This window comes from Gallinula chloropus (assembly GCF_964237585.1).
Source record: "Gallinula chloropus genome assembly, chromosome: 15".
Lineage (NCBI taxonomy): Eukaryota > Metazoa > Chordata > Aves > Gruiformes > Rallidae > Gallinula > Gallinula chloropus.
This window is the reverse complement of record NC_140100.1, coordinates 8,321,816-8,336,377: the sequence shown is the minus strand read 5'-3', so window position 1 is coordinate 8,336,377 and position 14,562 is coordinate 8,321,816. Positions and strand designations below refer to the sequence as shown.

General features: G+C 60.2%; 2 protein-coding genes across 2 annotated transcripts in view; both read right to left on the bottom strand.

Annotated features, from left to right (window-relative positions):
- The window catches only part of INTS1 (integrator complex subunit 1), a gene marked incomplete at its 5' end in the record, with an annotated part of 30,839 nt that extends 27,871 nt beyond the window's left edge, over positions 1 to 2,968 (bottom strand). Inside the window, 5 exons of the mRNA XM_084271104.1 lie at positions 41 to 200; positions 680 to 817; positions 1,041 to 1,237; positions 2,533 to 2,823; positions 2,911 to 2,968. Coding sequence (XP_084127230.1) covers positions 41 to 200; positions 680 to 817; positions 1,041 to 1,237; positions 2,533 to 2,823; positions 2,911 to 2,968 — 844 coding nt within the window. The remainder of the gene's footprint in view (positions 1 to 40; positions 201 to 679; positions 818 to 1,040; positions 1,238 to 2,532; positions 2,824 to 2,910) is intronic.
- Positions 2,969 to 3,384: 416 nt separating this feature from the next.
- On the bottom strand, positions 3,385 to 14,245 carry LOC311197352 (lysosomal alpha-glucosidase-like). Its single transcript, XM_084271103.1, has 20 exons — positions 14,210 to 14,245; positions 12,472 to 13,009; positions 12,124 to 12,269; positions 11,004 to 11,169; positions 10,415 to 10,511; positions 9,234 to 9,353; positions 8,860 to 8,978; positions 8,660 to 8,791; positions 7,769 to 7,879; positions 6,881 to 6,994; positions 6,633 to 6,717; positions 6,158 to 6,275; positions 5,675 to 5,808; positions 5,398 to 5,549; positions 5,081 to 5,229; positions 4,849 to 4,990; positions 4,557 to 4,655; positions 4,287 to 4,451; positions 4,060 to 4,206; positions 3,385 to 3,849 (listed from the first exon to the last, which is right to left on the bottom strand). The coding sequence occupies exons 2-20, from the start codon at positions 12,997 to 12,999 to the stop codon at positions 3,787 to 3,789; spliced, it is 2,787 nt and encodes a 928-aa protein (XP_084127229.1). The 5' UTR covers positions 13,000 to 13,009; positions 14,210 to 14,245; the 3' UTR covers positions 3,385 to 3,786.
- Between the last annotated feature and the right edge of the window lie 317 nt (positions 14,246 to 14,562).

Sequence of the window (14,562 nt, the reverse complement as noted above, 5' to 3'; positions counted from 1 at the left end):
CTTCCCCCACCCCTTTGTTGCTGCTTCCCAAACATCTTACCAGCACTAAGGTCCCCTCCGCTACGTCCAACTTCCCCGTGCAAGAGCATGCTCTTAGGAGGCATCTTTGTGTTAAAAGCTGTTTGGATGTTGTCCACAAACGTCTTGCAGTGAGGGCTGTCCACCCAGATGCGCTCCCCGAGGGAGTCCTCAATGTAAACCTGCAGAAGAGAACACAAACCAAGCTCAAACCTCCCTTCTTTCCTCTAGTTAATCAAAGGAGTCTTTGTGAGCTTCCCCAGTTTTAATTTCTTTTCAAAATACAGCTGCAAAGTAGGAAACTACCATAATGACTGCTTGGATGTAAACCAGACCAGAGTACTGCAGGTAAGTCACGTAACAGACCAAGCTGGCACGTCCCAGGCTCTAGTGGGCACCAACCCTTCCAAAACAAACCCAACAAGGACTCTGGTTCTCTCCTGTGGCAACAGAGCACGAGCCCAGTCTCAAATCCCTGCCTCCTCCAGCTGCATTCACCACACTGAGCAACCTGCCACTGGATACCCCCTTCTCCTGCAGCGGGAATAAACCCTCTGCTGCCATCCTACCCCTACACACACACATTTCCCACCCCCAGCAGGCTTTACCCACTCTGCCCACCACTGCCTTAGCCCAGCAGAAGCACCCTTGGTTCAACAACCTTGACAAAGATCTCTGGCCAGTTCTCATCCTCTTCATAAGCCGCCATGAGGAGGTTGCAGGCCAAGACAGACACCAGGCTATTCCCTTTGGCTTTGAAATTGATGGAGGCATCTCTTCGGAGGAGGCTGCACAGCGCCTGGAGTATCATCCCCAAAAAATAAATTAAATACAAAAGAATCAAGTCACCTTGCAAGGAAGGGCACAGAAAAAGCTTTAGGAAAGGAAATACAAATAGCAGCAGCTTGCCACAGAGCTGTGGAGCTACAGAGACACACAGGTTGTGCTTGGGCTTGGGAGAAACTGCAACTAGGCTCACAAGCTGGCAGTAAGCCCGAGTCCCGAGGCGGCACAGCCCTCACCTCGATAACCCCTTCGGTGGCAAAGATGTTGGGTTTGATTTTGGCCAGGTACATGAGGCTCAGGTACAGCGTGGTATCAGGTTTGGCTCTGTTCATCTTCAGCTGCTTCACAGCTCCACACAGCACCCCTTCAATACGGTCGTCGTTGCCTTCTGCTTCTGCTGCCTCAATTTCATCCAGCAACACCGTGGGGACAACTGCAATCGTCACCACACAGGCATCAGCATCCACCCTCGCCCAAGACAGCCTGCTCTGAGGTGCTGGCAGAGCCACTCACCAGGAAGGCACAGTGGGGACCACCTTTAGTCCCTGAAATGGTGTTTCCCAACTGCTATTAGAAGTTGTTTCACACCTGACAACCCCCCTTGATTATTTTTTAGAGCACTCCTCCACAAACACATCAACCACCAGAGAATGGAGTGAGGCTTAAAAAAAGCCAACAACACTGAGAGCCAGAGCTTACTAAACATACATGTAAATTAAACACAACCCAGACTCAAAAGATTTCCTCAGGGGGCCTTTCACGTGCTGCCATCAAACATACCAGACAGGATGAACACAACCCTGTGCTGGGGGAGAGGGGGCAAAACTGTGACTCCAGCCCTATCCAGCAGGGAGAACCCTTAAGGACAGCACACAAATGGTACTGTGTGGACTTGGAGAAAGGGTCCTGCTCTGAGTTTAATGAGACTTAACAAGGGCAATCTAAGAAGAACTCCACGTACCAGTATAGGTTGGGGACTGGTCTGTTGGAGAGCAGCATAAGGGAGAGAGACTTGGGGGACAGCAGGATGACCATGACCAGCAATGTGCTCTCATGGACGAAAAGACCAATGGCATCCTGGGTGTATTAGAAGAGGGGTGGTTGGTAGGTCAGGAGAGGTCCTACTCACCCTCTACTCTACCCTGGTGAGATGGCATCTGGAACATTTTGTCCAGTTCTGGGCTCCTCACCTCAAGGACATAGAAGTCCTTAAAACAGACCAGCGCAAGGCAACCAATGTGATGAAGGGAGTGGAACACCTTCCTTATGAGGAGAAGCTGAGGGAGCTGGGCCGCTTCAGCTTCTAGAAGAGGAGACTGAGGGGTGACCCCATTAATGTTTATAAAAACGTAAAGGGTGAGAGTCAGGAGGACAGAGCCAGGCTCTACTCAGGGATGGTAGTGACAGGACAAGGGCAGCAGGTGCAGCTGGAGCAGAGGAAGCTCCATGTGAATGTAAGGAAGAACTTTTTCCCTGTGAGGGTGATGGAGCCCTGGGACAGGCTGCCCAGAGAGGTTGTGGAGTCTCCATCTCTGGAGACATTCAAACCCCCCTGGACACATTCCCACGTGATTTAGTCTGGGTGATCCTGCTCTGGCAGGGGGCTGAACTAGATGGTCTTCTGAGCTCCCTTCCAGCTCCTAACGCTCTCTGACTCCGCGAGGCCCCAGGGAAAGGCAAACCGAGGTCCATCTGCATCCCTGTGCACCCGCCACAGCCAGGTCTCACCTTCAATCGGGATGACGGACGGCTCCTTGATGGAGGGCGAAATGGCTCGCTTCTCGGCCACGGCCGCCTCTGCCAGGCGTCCCAGGGCGCTGAGGGGCGGCGTGGAGGAGAGCTTGGGCCGCTTGGCCAGGCCCGTCAGCCCCGCCGAGCCCGCTAAGGCGGCGGCCGCGTCCCGCTTCCGCTCGGAGGGCAGCCCGGGGGGCGCCGGCTTCAGCAGGGCGACGGCGGCCTTGCCCTCGCCGCTCTGCCCCTTGGAGCCCAGCGCGATGAAGTCTCCCGGCGGCGGGTGCGCTGCAGGGGGACAGGGGACAGGCGTGACAGCGCGGGCCCGCGGCGACCGGACCCCCCCCCGCCCGCCGGGCCCTGCCCGGGACTCACCGGAGGGCTTGGGCACGGCGCTGGGCCGCCGCACGGCCGCCGCCTTCGCCCGGTTCATGGCGCCGCCGAGCGCGGACCCCGCCGACGGGCCGTCACCGCCGCCAACGCCCGGAAGCGGAAGCCCTCTGGCGCGCTCCGCCCCCCCCCGGGCTGCTACGCCTCTGGCTCCGCCCCGCGGGACGGCACCGCCTGGTGGCGGGGAGGGGGGGATCGAGGCGCGGGGTGGCGGTACCGCCCCCTATCGGTCCGGCGGGCGCGATGGCGGGGCGGGTGCGGGGGGGTCCGGGGGGGGCTGGCGGCAGGAGCGCCGGGGGGCTCTGGGGTCGGAGAGGGCAGGCAGGGGGCTGGGGGTGAGGGGTTGGATCGGGGCTGAGCTCGAACCGGGAGGTTGGAACCGGGAGGACGGCGATGGGGGATGAAGCCGGGACCCCCGCCGCAACCGCCGACCCCGCGCCGCAGCCACGCTCCAGCACAGGCTCTGCACGGGCCTTTATTGCAGCAGGGACCGCGGGCACCCGCACCGTGCATCCGGGGGGCACGCACACCGCCCGGGGGGGTACCCCTCACACCGCCCACCCCAGGGGGCCACCCACACCGCCCGGGGGGCCACGTACACCACCGACCCTGGGGAGACACCCACACCGCCCCCCCGGGCACCCACACCGCCCACCGAGGGCACCACACTGCCCCCCCGGGCACCCCCCACACCGTCCCCCCCGGGCACCCGGCGGCCGAGCCCCCGCGCCGCCCCGTGCCCCGCCGTGCCGGCCGGGAGCAGCAGCAGCAGCAGCAGCAGTGAGGGTCCCACCGCGGCGTCCTGTGCCCGCGGGAGCTCCCGGTCTCTGCAAGGTGGGGGTGACGCCCCGGCCCCCTCGCTCACAGCCAGCGCAGGGAGAAGCCCTGGCTGAGGCTGAGGCCGAGGTCGCTCACGGTGAGAACCTGCGGGAGGAGAGGAGATGCTCAGGAGACCGGCTCAAAGCCGGAGGGGGGGATGCAGAGCATCCTCTTCCCTACCCAGCTTCTCCACAGTGGAAAAGCCACCCCTGGAGTCTTCAGACACCAGCCCCTGTGACAAGGGCTGGGGAAAAGGGGTTGGATACCCCCAGGATAGGCAGCCCCAGGACAGGGCACCCCAAGATGGGGCCATACCTGGTTTTTCAGGTAGGAGAAAGGCTTCTCCTGGCCGTTCAGAAGGACCTTAGTGGGTGGCTGCCGCACCCCAAAGATGCTCACTGTGCCAATGGTGACCTCGGTGGCCTCGGTGCTGGTATGGAGGACAATGGAGGTGAAGATGTTCTGCGGGAGGGGACAGCATGAGCTCAAGGTGGCCAGGTGCCACAGGACACCCCACCTTTGCCCTCCCCACCGTGTCCCACCTGCGTGACGTTGAACACCAGGTAGGAGTAGTTGCCCCGTTCAAAGGTGTCCAGGCTCTTGCCATCATCCCAGAACAGATCCCCCCAGGCGGTGGCACTTGAGGACAAAGCCACGATGAGGCGCAGGGGGTTCCCTCGTGTCACCTCGCTGGTGGTCGCTGGTTTCTAGGGTTCAAAGACATGAGTGCTGTAGGGAATCTGGGAGCTGAAGTGCTGGTGAGGATACACACGCTGTGGAGAGCCCCAGCAAGGTGATGGGTAGGTGCTCACCTGGGTGGGCAGGATGGCACCTTCCCGGATGTGCAGGTTGAGGTGATCCAGGGGAGCTGACATCTTCAGCATCTCCCCACTGCTGTTCACCGAGGAGCCCTGGGGAGATGGTGAGAGACACGGGCATGAGGGGGTCAGGAGCATGGTAGGAGTCTCAGGCGTAGGGCCGGGGAGCAGCCATCCCCACCCATTCCTTCACTGGGGCTTGCAGGGCTTAGCTTCCCACCCGCAGTCCCGAGACAGTTGAGCAAGGACCACCTGGCCCTGAGCTGAGCTCTGCCACGCTCCTCACCGTGTAGAAGTCGTACCACACGCCTCGGGGAAGGTAGCCCGTGACTGAATCCACCCCAGGCTCCAGCACTGGTGTCACCAGCAGGCACTGGCCCCACAGAAACTGCCTGTCCAGCCCCAAGGTGGCCACATCCTGGGGGAACCTACGGCAGGATGGAGACGCCGCTTGGATCAGCTGCTTCTCCATGATCCAGCCAAAGCATCTCCCCAGCTTGAGGCAGGGATGTTCTTACTCAAAGAACAAGGGCCGGGCGACGGTGTCCCCTTGCAGGTGGGCACGGTGGAACAGGGTGTAGAGGAAAGGCAGGAGGGAGTAGCGGGTCAGCAGCACGTCCTTCATGGCCGTCCTCGCCGCGGGGCTGAACACTGTCGGGTCCTGGGCCTGGGGGAGACATGAGGAGTCAGTGGCCACCCCATCCCCATCCCCACCAGGCATCCCTCACCCACTCACACCCCTCATCCTGCATTCCACAGCCCTCACCCCATCCCACATCCCCATCCCGCATCCCATCCCCTGCATCCCACCCCCAGGATGCCTCCCACCAGGCACCTTCTCGTTCTGGGTGTTGTGGTTGCGAGCGAAGGGGTAGAAGGCACCGAGCTGCATCCAGCGGGTGCAGAGCTCCTCCGAGGCGCTGCCGGAGAAGCCGCAGATGTCCGCCCCCACCAGCGGGATGCCGAAGAGGCTGAAACTCAGCAGCCCTGAGGGCAGGGACGGTCAGCAGGGCGCAGGGAGTTTTGGAGGTGTCTCCGAACAAGCAGACAGCTCGATAAGAGCTGGGGGTGCTGGTTAGGGAGGGGGTTTGCATGCAGCCCGTGCCACCCACCTGGGATGGAGTAATACATGTCCTTCCACTGGCTCCGGTTGTCGCCCAGCCAGTGCCCTGAGTACTGGCCCTGGCTGGGGAAGGTGGAGCGGGAAATGACGAAGGGACGCTTCCCCCGGATCTGGATCAATGCACTGGAAGACAACAGTGAGAGTCAGGGGCAGGAGGTGAGCACAGCCCTCCCAGGAGTTCTCCTTGTCCCTCAGAAGTGGAGGGAGAGGTCTGCAGTGCCCTGCAGTGCCAGAGGGATGGCTCGAGAGGTACAGGGAAGGCTCAGCACCAGGACTGGCCCCATCCACCCATCCCTCCCAGAGCAGTGCTGGCTTCCCTCCTCCACTGAGTTATTCCATCCTGGAGGCTGGGAGCAGCCAGATTATCTCCCCTTTGGGTCAGACACTCAAATCCTTTTCCTACACAGCCCTGAGCAGCAAGATTTTGTCCCACCCCATCCACAGGCTGGTGGCAAGTGGGACACCCAGGTACCTTGCTGTGGCTCTAGCTTCCATCAGCCCATAGAGGTTGTGGAGGTTGTAGTGCACCGAGACCTTCTGCTTCGCCGAGGCACACACTGTCTTTGCAGAGAGGGAATCACCCAGCACGGCTGCCAGGAGGGAGAGACTCCGTTAGCACGTGGAGGCGAGGGGGGTGCAGGGGACACGGACACCCCTGCCACGCTTGCTGGCTCTAGGCCAGCCCTCCTGCACACAGAAGCCAGCCATCACTGCCAACCCAGTGCTGAAAGCCCACACAGATGATCCCATCCTGCACCCTGACAGGGCACATGCAAGGCTTGGGCACGGGCATTGGCACACACGGGTAGGGATGGAGACATCCAGGGTGTAGACACAGCGTCTCTTAAAAGGGGTTTCTCCCCGAGCACTCGGCTGCCAGCGATCTCAGAGCATGTGGTACCTACCATACCTACCAGCCCAGCCTGGTATTTCATGTTCCTCCTTACCTGGCGTGTACGGGGGGCTGTCGAGCTCTCCTGCTGGGCAGCCCTCTTCAGACCCATCCATGAAGTTGGACGGCTCGTTCATGTCCTAAGTGACCAAAATCACAGGACACTTTCAAGGGGGAGGTTTTGGGGATTAGTGGATGAACCTGGAAAAGCTGCATTTGAGGTTCAGATGGTCATGCCAGGACACATGGGGCACAAGCCAAGTTAGTGGCAGGGAGGGACTCAGGGGACAAGGAGGGACTTACAATCCAGAGGCCGTCAAAGGGCACGTGGGCGTGGAAGCGCTGCAGGTTCTCCAGCCACCACTGGTGCGTGTCCGAGTTGGAGAAGTCAGCAAAGGCAGTGAATCCAGGCCAGACCTGTGGGGACACCACAATCCCACATGATCATCAGCAGGCGGGCAGCTCGCAGGGCCACCATGGAGGACAGGGAGCCCCAGGGCTGTGAACGTGCTGGAGGACCCAGGGGTGAAACGGTCAATACGACAGAAAATAAACCCTAAGGTGACTGTTTCAGGCCCTGGATGCCATGTGTGCAGCACCCCTGTGGTACCCAGCAGCTTCAGGATGCTGCGGATCCCTCCAGCAGCAGCTGATGGAGCAACCACTCTGCCTCTGCTTGCACCCAGGCCAGGGCAGGGCTGTGATTTCTCTACACTTCACCTCACTTGAGGAATTTTGGCTAATGCTTTTTTCCCCCATGTTTTCAGGCTGCATTAGAAGGAACCCCACTCCTGGTAGATAGTGAGGGAGAGCCAGGGGGAGAGAATGGCTGGAAAAGGAGGGGACAAATTGGGGGGGAACCACTACGAAGCAGATCTAGAGGTGCATGTCCATCACAGTCAACCTTCCCTCACCCCAAAAACGGGAAGGGAGAGAAATCAGATGACCGCCCTTGGGCAGCACCCAAGAAGCTCATATGACTTCCACGGGCTCCTCTGCTGGGGCAGGGGCTGGCTCCCGGGGCCGGTGGAGATGCCGGGAGGTGACACGCGAAGCCAAGGAATGAGCCAGGCTCTGGCAGTCATCCCAGAGAGGTTCCTTGGCCACTTGTCCTTCCCTCCAGCACGAGGGACGAAATCCCAACCCTGCTATCACACAACCACCCCACGGGGCTGGGAATTCCCCCCGCACCTGCCCGATGAGCGGCTGCCCTTGGGTGGTGTTGAGGAACAAGCCCCGTTTCAACCCTTCATCGAAAGGCCAGTAGGAGCCATGAGGGTTGGTGCTGCTGATACCAGGATCCTGGGGATGGAGCAGAGGGTTAGTTCAGTGCCTTTCCCAGCAGACCGTGGCCCCTTCCCCCCTCCAGGTCGGTGTGATTCAGAGATGACAGCCCAGACAGGGTCAGCCAGAGCCCACACGAATTCGGCTGTTTCCCCCCCGAGGGGAACAGAAACTTGCTTCAACACTTCCAGGCACATTCTCTAAAATGCCACTTCTGCAAGTCTCCAGCACCCGTTAGGGTGTTTTGGGGAGGGGAGGAGGGGACACAAATCGAAGAAATCTTGTGCTTATGCAAGAAAACATCAGGTCACAGCCAGGCTTGGGCTGCAACAGGGAGGGAGCCCAAGCTCCCCCACCCCAGGAGCCCCTCGTCCCCGCTGCCCCCAGCAAGCAGAACCCACACCCACTTTCCTCGTGGAGGGAAGAAGGGAGATCATTGCCGGGTCACAAGATCCCAGCCCTCATGGGGATGTGGGGGCACCCAAGCCAAGCACCCACGAGTTAAACAGCCTGACCCACGGTTCCTCCATCCTTTCGCCCATGGGGGACAGGGACATCCCTGTACTCATGCCGCAGCTGGGAGCACAGCACAAGAACCTGGCCTGTGTCTCCACAGCCCCCACACCAGGGGATTTCCAGTGGCAATTCACAGCTGCCTGCCCAGCACTCGGGACCAACCTCAGATAAAAATCCCCGGGGTTGGGGATGATCAGCTGGGACCACGAGCATCCCTTAGGCCTCTGCCTTGCATCCCAGCTCCGCAGCAAAGACAGGACAGGGGGAGAGAAAGGCAAGTACCAAGATCATAACGTAGTGCTGCCTGTGTTTGTGGAGGTCTTCCACCAGTGAGGGGAGGGAGGCAAACTTCTGAGGATCAAAGGTGAAGTCCCGGTACCCGTCCATGTAATCGATGTCATTCCACTGTGCATCCTGCGGGACAGAGGCTCAGGGATGGGTGACAGAGTCCAGACCCCCTCTCCACAGGTCTGGGGGGTTACCTGGGGGATTTGGTAGTTCCTCATGGCTCTCACGGTCTGCCAGGTCTCATTGCTGGATCCGTAGCCCCAGCGGCAAAGGTGGAAGCCAAGAGCCCACAGGGGTGGCATGGCTGGGAAACCTGCAGTGGGAGAGGTGGAGCACAGATGGGGTGTCCCAAGACAACAGCAGCATCTCAAATGAATGGGAGGGGAAGGAGAGAAGGAGGAAAGGAAGCAACTCTCAACCCATGACGTGCTGGAGATGGGGTGGCTGGGGACCACTGACAGCTCCCCAGACAGAAGGACTGGGGACTGCAGTGAGGCCAGGATTAAGACAGGGATGGGGATGTGAGCAAGGTGCCTGCAGATGTCTGTGTTGGGGTTCAGGCACTTACCTATCACCTGCTGATACTGCTGGATAACCATGTTGGGATCGGGCCCCAGGAAGATGTAAAAATCCAGCACCCCCCCGATGGTCCTCCAGGTCAGGGCTGGAGCTGGCTGCAGGGCCACCTCTTTGCAGGGCAGGGGAAAGAGAAAAGACCATGAGAACTGGGGAGAGACCCCCCCAGACCCCAACCCCCGCGGCAGGAACCAGGCAGCACCAGAGTCAGCACTCGGCCTCTGTCAGGGGAGTGTAGAAATCCCTGCCCTGTGCTTGGCAGATGCTAAACAGGTGTCTGGAGGCTGAATCATCACAGCCCAGGGAGTTCGCTAATTTACATGGGGAGAAAGCTCAAGATGGTAAAAATTTGGTCTTTAAGCCCAGTGCTGTGCTGCTCTCCTAGCTTTCACTTCAAAACCAAGCACATGCTGGGCTTTCCTTCACATCCTCCCCCGAAATCCCCTCCTAAGTGACTCAAGAGCTGCTTGTACAAGCGCCGGGGGGAGAAAGGGCTTTCCTGGAAAGCGCTTTTCACATAAACGAGCCCCTGAGCTTCAGCTCGGACAGTTGCATCTCCCCTGCGCTCTCCCATGAGCTCCTCCTCCTCAGCAGCATCACTGCAAGAAAGCCCGGTGCAGCTGGAGCTATGAGAGCCCTGGCATGCACAGCATCATCCCAGCTGGATGCAAGTGGCGGCTGCTGGGAGAGGCGGGTGGTCGCCGGTGCCACCCCCGAAACAGCAAGAAGCCCGCGGGACCTGCTGCGTTATCAGCTGGCACACACCAGCAGATCCCAGGGCCACAGCTGGCAGAGCACAGCTGGGAAGAGCGCGGGCGGCAGATGGCATCCCCGGCTGCACCCCAGCCGTGCCGTGCCGCCGGGCCTGGGGGCAAGGCTGTTTCGGGCGGAGGGGGAACGGGCATGGACCTGCACACGAGGGACTTGCTTTTCCGATGGCAACTCGGCAGCTGGGCGTGTGGTTAAACTGCTCAGCAGTTGCTAAAGAGCCTTGCTGTAGCCAGGAAACAGATGGCTACGCTCAATAACGGAGCCATCAAACCACATCTTTCCCTTTTACGGCTTCCTCTCGCCCCAAGTTTGCGAACCACTCGCTCCAGCAGCTCCCATCTATCCCCACCTGCTGGGTCACCCTCCAGGCAGGAGCCAGCCAGGGTCCCCTGGGACACCTACCCATGGCATTGCTGTTGAGGAGGAAAACCCCGTGAGCATCTCCGCCCTCCTCCATCAGCAGGTAGAAGGGGTGGGCGCCGTAGAGGTTGAACGATTCCTGGGAAGAGGAGGTGACAGGTGAGAGAGCAGCTCCCAGGTGAAGCAGGAGAGCACCCCATAAACGACCCCAAGTTGCATCTGCTGCCACTGCCTAACCAGGCACCCTCAGTGGGGACAAAGCACAGGATGAGGATGGCTTCAGAGCTGGCACCGAAGGCCACGGGAAGCTGCTTCTTCCTCACAGCTCGGGGGCTGCTACTGAGCTGTGCTGGGCGAGGGGGGAACATCCCGCCTCACTGCAACCAGTTGCACTAGTGACAGGGTGGAGCAGAAAACACCCGGGGCCCTTGGAGTGCCAAGAGCATTTTGCAATGGCTCTGAAATCCTCCCTGGCACATATCCACCCATCAGCCTCGACCACCCCCTGCCTCTCCCAGTGCTGCCACCCACTCCCCCTGCCATGTTTTCCCAGAGCTCATCCAATGCATTGGAGAGCAGTACCCCCCATCCTTGCCCTCTGCACCCCCACGGGGACGGGGGGAGATGGTACCGTGGGAGAGACGTCACGTGCCCACAGCGTGAGGGTGCTCCAGTCCAGGCTGTGCAGCAGGGTGCCACGGTGCTCCCCCAGCCCGTAGAGGAACTTGGATGGGAGCGAGGTGGCTATCTGGAGAAACTGGTCAGCGAAGATCAAAGGGGCCACGGTGGTGTTGAGCCTGCCAGCGTGACACAGAGGGGGAGAGAGAGTCACGAGAGGATGCTGGGATCCATCTGGATTCATTTGCCGACCAGCAACTGACTCCTTCCCTCTTGAAGCACCCTAAGAGCCAGGATGGCAGCACATGGCCCACCCTGTATCCAGCCCCAATACCTTGGCTCAGGCGGTAAATTTGGGTCTGGCTGGATGTGAGGTACAGCCCAAGCCTGACCCAGCCCGACCCAGGGCAGCGCAGCCTTGCCTTTGACACCAGAAGCTTCCACCCAGGTTATTATTAACCACTGAGGCGACAAGGCAGCGAGGTTTCTCAGCCTGTCATCACTGATAAGCAGCTCCCAAGTCAAGTACAGGCCACAGGCTCCAGCGAATGAGAAGGAGGAGGAAAGAACAGCATCTCAAACCACCCTGGCCATACACGGAGCAGCTGTTGGTGCTCACCAACGGCTCAGCGTGGGCAAAGCCATAGAGGTGACTGAAAGCAGTGTGGCAAAGCAACCTGCAGTCCTTTTCCACAAAAAACCTGGAGCTGTGGGTGTCCCTATAGCATGGACAGCCAGGGAAACCCAAAATCAGGGTGAAACCAGCAAAGCCACAACCCTTCAATGGCCTTTTTTGCCAGGCCACCGGGTCCCTCACTGGGGATGTGCTGGGGAGCTGCCCAATGTTTGGCTGCCGTGGGACCTGGTGAGGAATTGGGTTATCGGGAGTTTTTTGGGGAGGTGGTGATCCCACCCAGCCCTGCCACACCCACAACAAGCACACGGCCAACCCGTGGGGCCAGGAAGCCACGTGCTGCCATCTCCACATGTAAGGACTCTGGAAAGATAGAGATGAAGAGCAATTAATGGCTGGAGATCCCACAATGTGGTTTTTCCGCAAGGAAAATCCTCCAGGACGTGTGCTGGAGCCTGCCTAGGGTGAGATGTGAGATGTGGAGGAGTTGAGTTCTTACAGCACCGTCCCTGTTGCCCTGCGCCGCAGCAGCACCCCAAAGGGGTCTCGGGAGATGTCCAGGCTGTAGATGGGGTTTTCTGCTCTCTTCATTGCCCGGGGCACCTTGAGGGGAACCTCAAACCGTGGGTTGGCTGCATCTGTGATCTGCAAAAAGGAGAAAAGGTGCCTAAAACACCAGCAAAGCAAGAGGGCAAAGGGTTGGAGACACTCGCTGAAGCCACATACAGCCACTCCTTGAACAAACTGGCTTCCAGACTCAGCTGGAGCAGGGGGCCTATGGGACAGTGGGTGCTGGGCTGCAGAAGCAGGGTCACAAGCTCTGGAGGACAGCCAGTGGAGAGCTCACCTTGATGTGCAGCCGCGTGTTGGTCTCAAACTCCACATCCAGCCTCAGCATCTCGATGTCCCGGGGGTAATAGGCCTTCTCCCTCCGCACCAGCAGCCCCACCATGCCCAGTGCTGTCTGGTTGAGGCTCTCCAGGGTGTAGCTGGGGAAGTCAGGGGGGTAGAAGCACCAGGGCACCCCCCGCTTGCCCCCCGCCGGCGGGGGAGTCTGGATGAAGCAGCACCCACGGCTTTCACAGAGCTCCTGGGTCACCACCACACGATGCTCTGGGTAGCAGTCAAAGCGGTGGTCTTCAGGTACCAGGAGACATTTGGGGGGCAGCGCAGGTCCGGGCCAGCCCCCCGATACCTGCCGCAGCACCCAGACAGTGATGGCACTCAGCAGCACTGCAGCCACCAGCAGCCCACTGCCCACCCACCATGGGGCCAGCTTCCCACAGCGGGTGGGTGCCGGGCTAGACCCTTCCTCCTCCACCCAGCATGCTGCTGGCTGTGGCACTGCTGTCGTCAGCTTCTGGTACGACTTCATCGTCCTGGTGCTGGAGAAAGGGAGAGATGAAGGCAGCTGTGAAGGAGTCCAAGAAGGAGAGTCCACCCAAGCCTTGGAGATGGTCTCCCTGCTCCTGATGCCTGTGGTTCAGGCAGAGCCCGCCCACCTCTGCCTGCCCTGGCACCGTGCACCGTGATGTCTACACCCTCGGCCTAGATGCACACAGCAAACTTGGCAAAGGACGGCATTGATAGGGCCAGGTAGCCCTGACCCTGCTGAAGTGTGAGGAGACAATGCCTCGTGACTCTCCTGCAGCCCCGAGGGACAAAGTGCCACCTGCCTGAACCCCACCTGCTCTTGAGGGGTGGCAGAGTAGCACCTCTAGGAGTTTTTTCCCAAGTCTGAATTTATGGGCTGCAGCATTTCTGGAAACTGCAAGCAAAATCCAGTTCCCTCTGCCTGTCTGAGCCCAGCTGTGGTGCTGGGAACTGTGGCCCCAAGGTGCGGAGCATCCTCTGCCCTGAGGAGCAGCCTCTGCCAGCGCCCCAAGCCCTGAGTCAGAGGTTTTAGTCCCTGCAAAGGCTTGGCGGGGGATGGTGAGGAATATGCTGACAATTTTTGCCATCCACTGATAAAATCTGATTTTAACAACCTCAAGCAAACACCTCCCAGCCCGGAAGTGAAGGAGACTCCCACCCTGAGGAGATCCCAGCACCTTAGAGATACAACTTCTCTCTCGACACCTCCTGCCCGAGTCCCCACGCTCGGCCCCTGCTCACCCCCACCCTGCAACAGCTCAGCAAACGGCTCTCCCCAAAAAACCAGATTTCTACCCCCCCACACCCCCCCAATTCCGGCTCCAAAATGGCTCAGCCCGCCGGGGCCTGGCCCTGAAGCCCCCCCTGAGCGGCAGCCCCTGCCCCACACAGCCTTATGCAACCGCCGGGCTCTTCCCCACGCGTTGGTAGCACCGGGGGGGGCGGCAGCACCCACCCACCCACCCGTCATGCGGAGCGCGGGGACCTCGGCATGCCACCAGCCCGTGCACCCGTGCTCATGCCAGGCCGCCCCGCGATGACACCCTGGGGAGGGCGGGGAGGGGGGGGGGGAAGGGGGAACGGAACGGGACGCGCACAGCCTGCAGCCGGGGTGGGGGGTCCTAGCTCGGCTCGGGAAGGCACCGCACCCCGGGAGCCCCCCCGCCCCGCCTGCCCGGGCCCCGCTCCGGCCATGCCAGGGGCTTACATACACGTGTCTCCTCTTGACATTGTGGCTGCGGGCTGCGGGCGGCGGGCGGGCGGCGGGCCGGGCTCCCGGCCGCTGCAGCTCTGCCTTGCTCCACCGTAAAGACCCGACGAGGCGCCCAACTCCTACCGCGCCTCTCGAGTAGCGGCGCCTCCAGACACGCGGCTCCAGCGGCTTCCCGGCTGCTGTTTGCCTGCTCCGGGGCTTCTGGTTTGTTTTGGGCTTTGGTTTTGTTTATATATCTATACCTATACAATTTGAAAGTCCCGAGGTGGAGAATATTTGGGATTAGTTGGTTTTTTAACATCTCTCCCCAGCCTGGCTGCCCACAGGGTCTCAAAATCCAGAGTATTAATG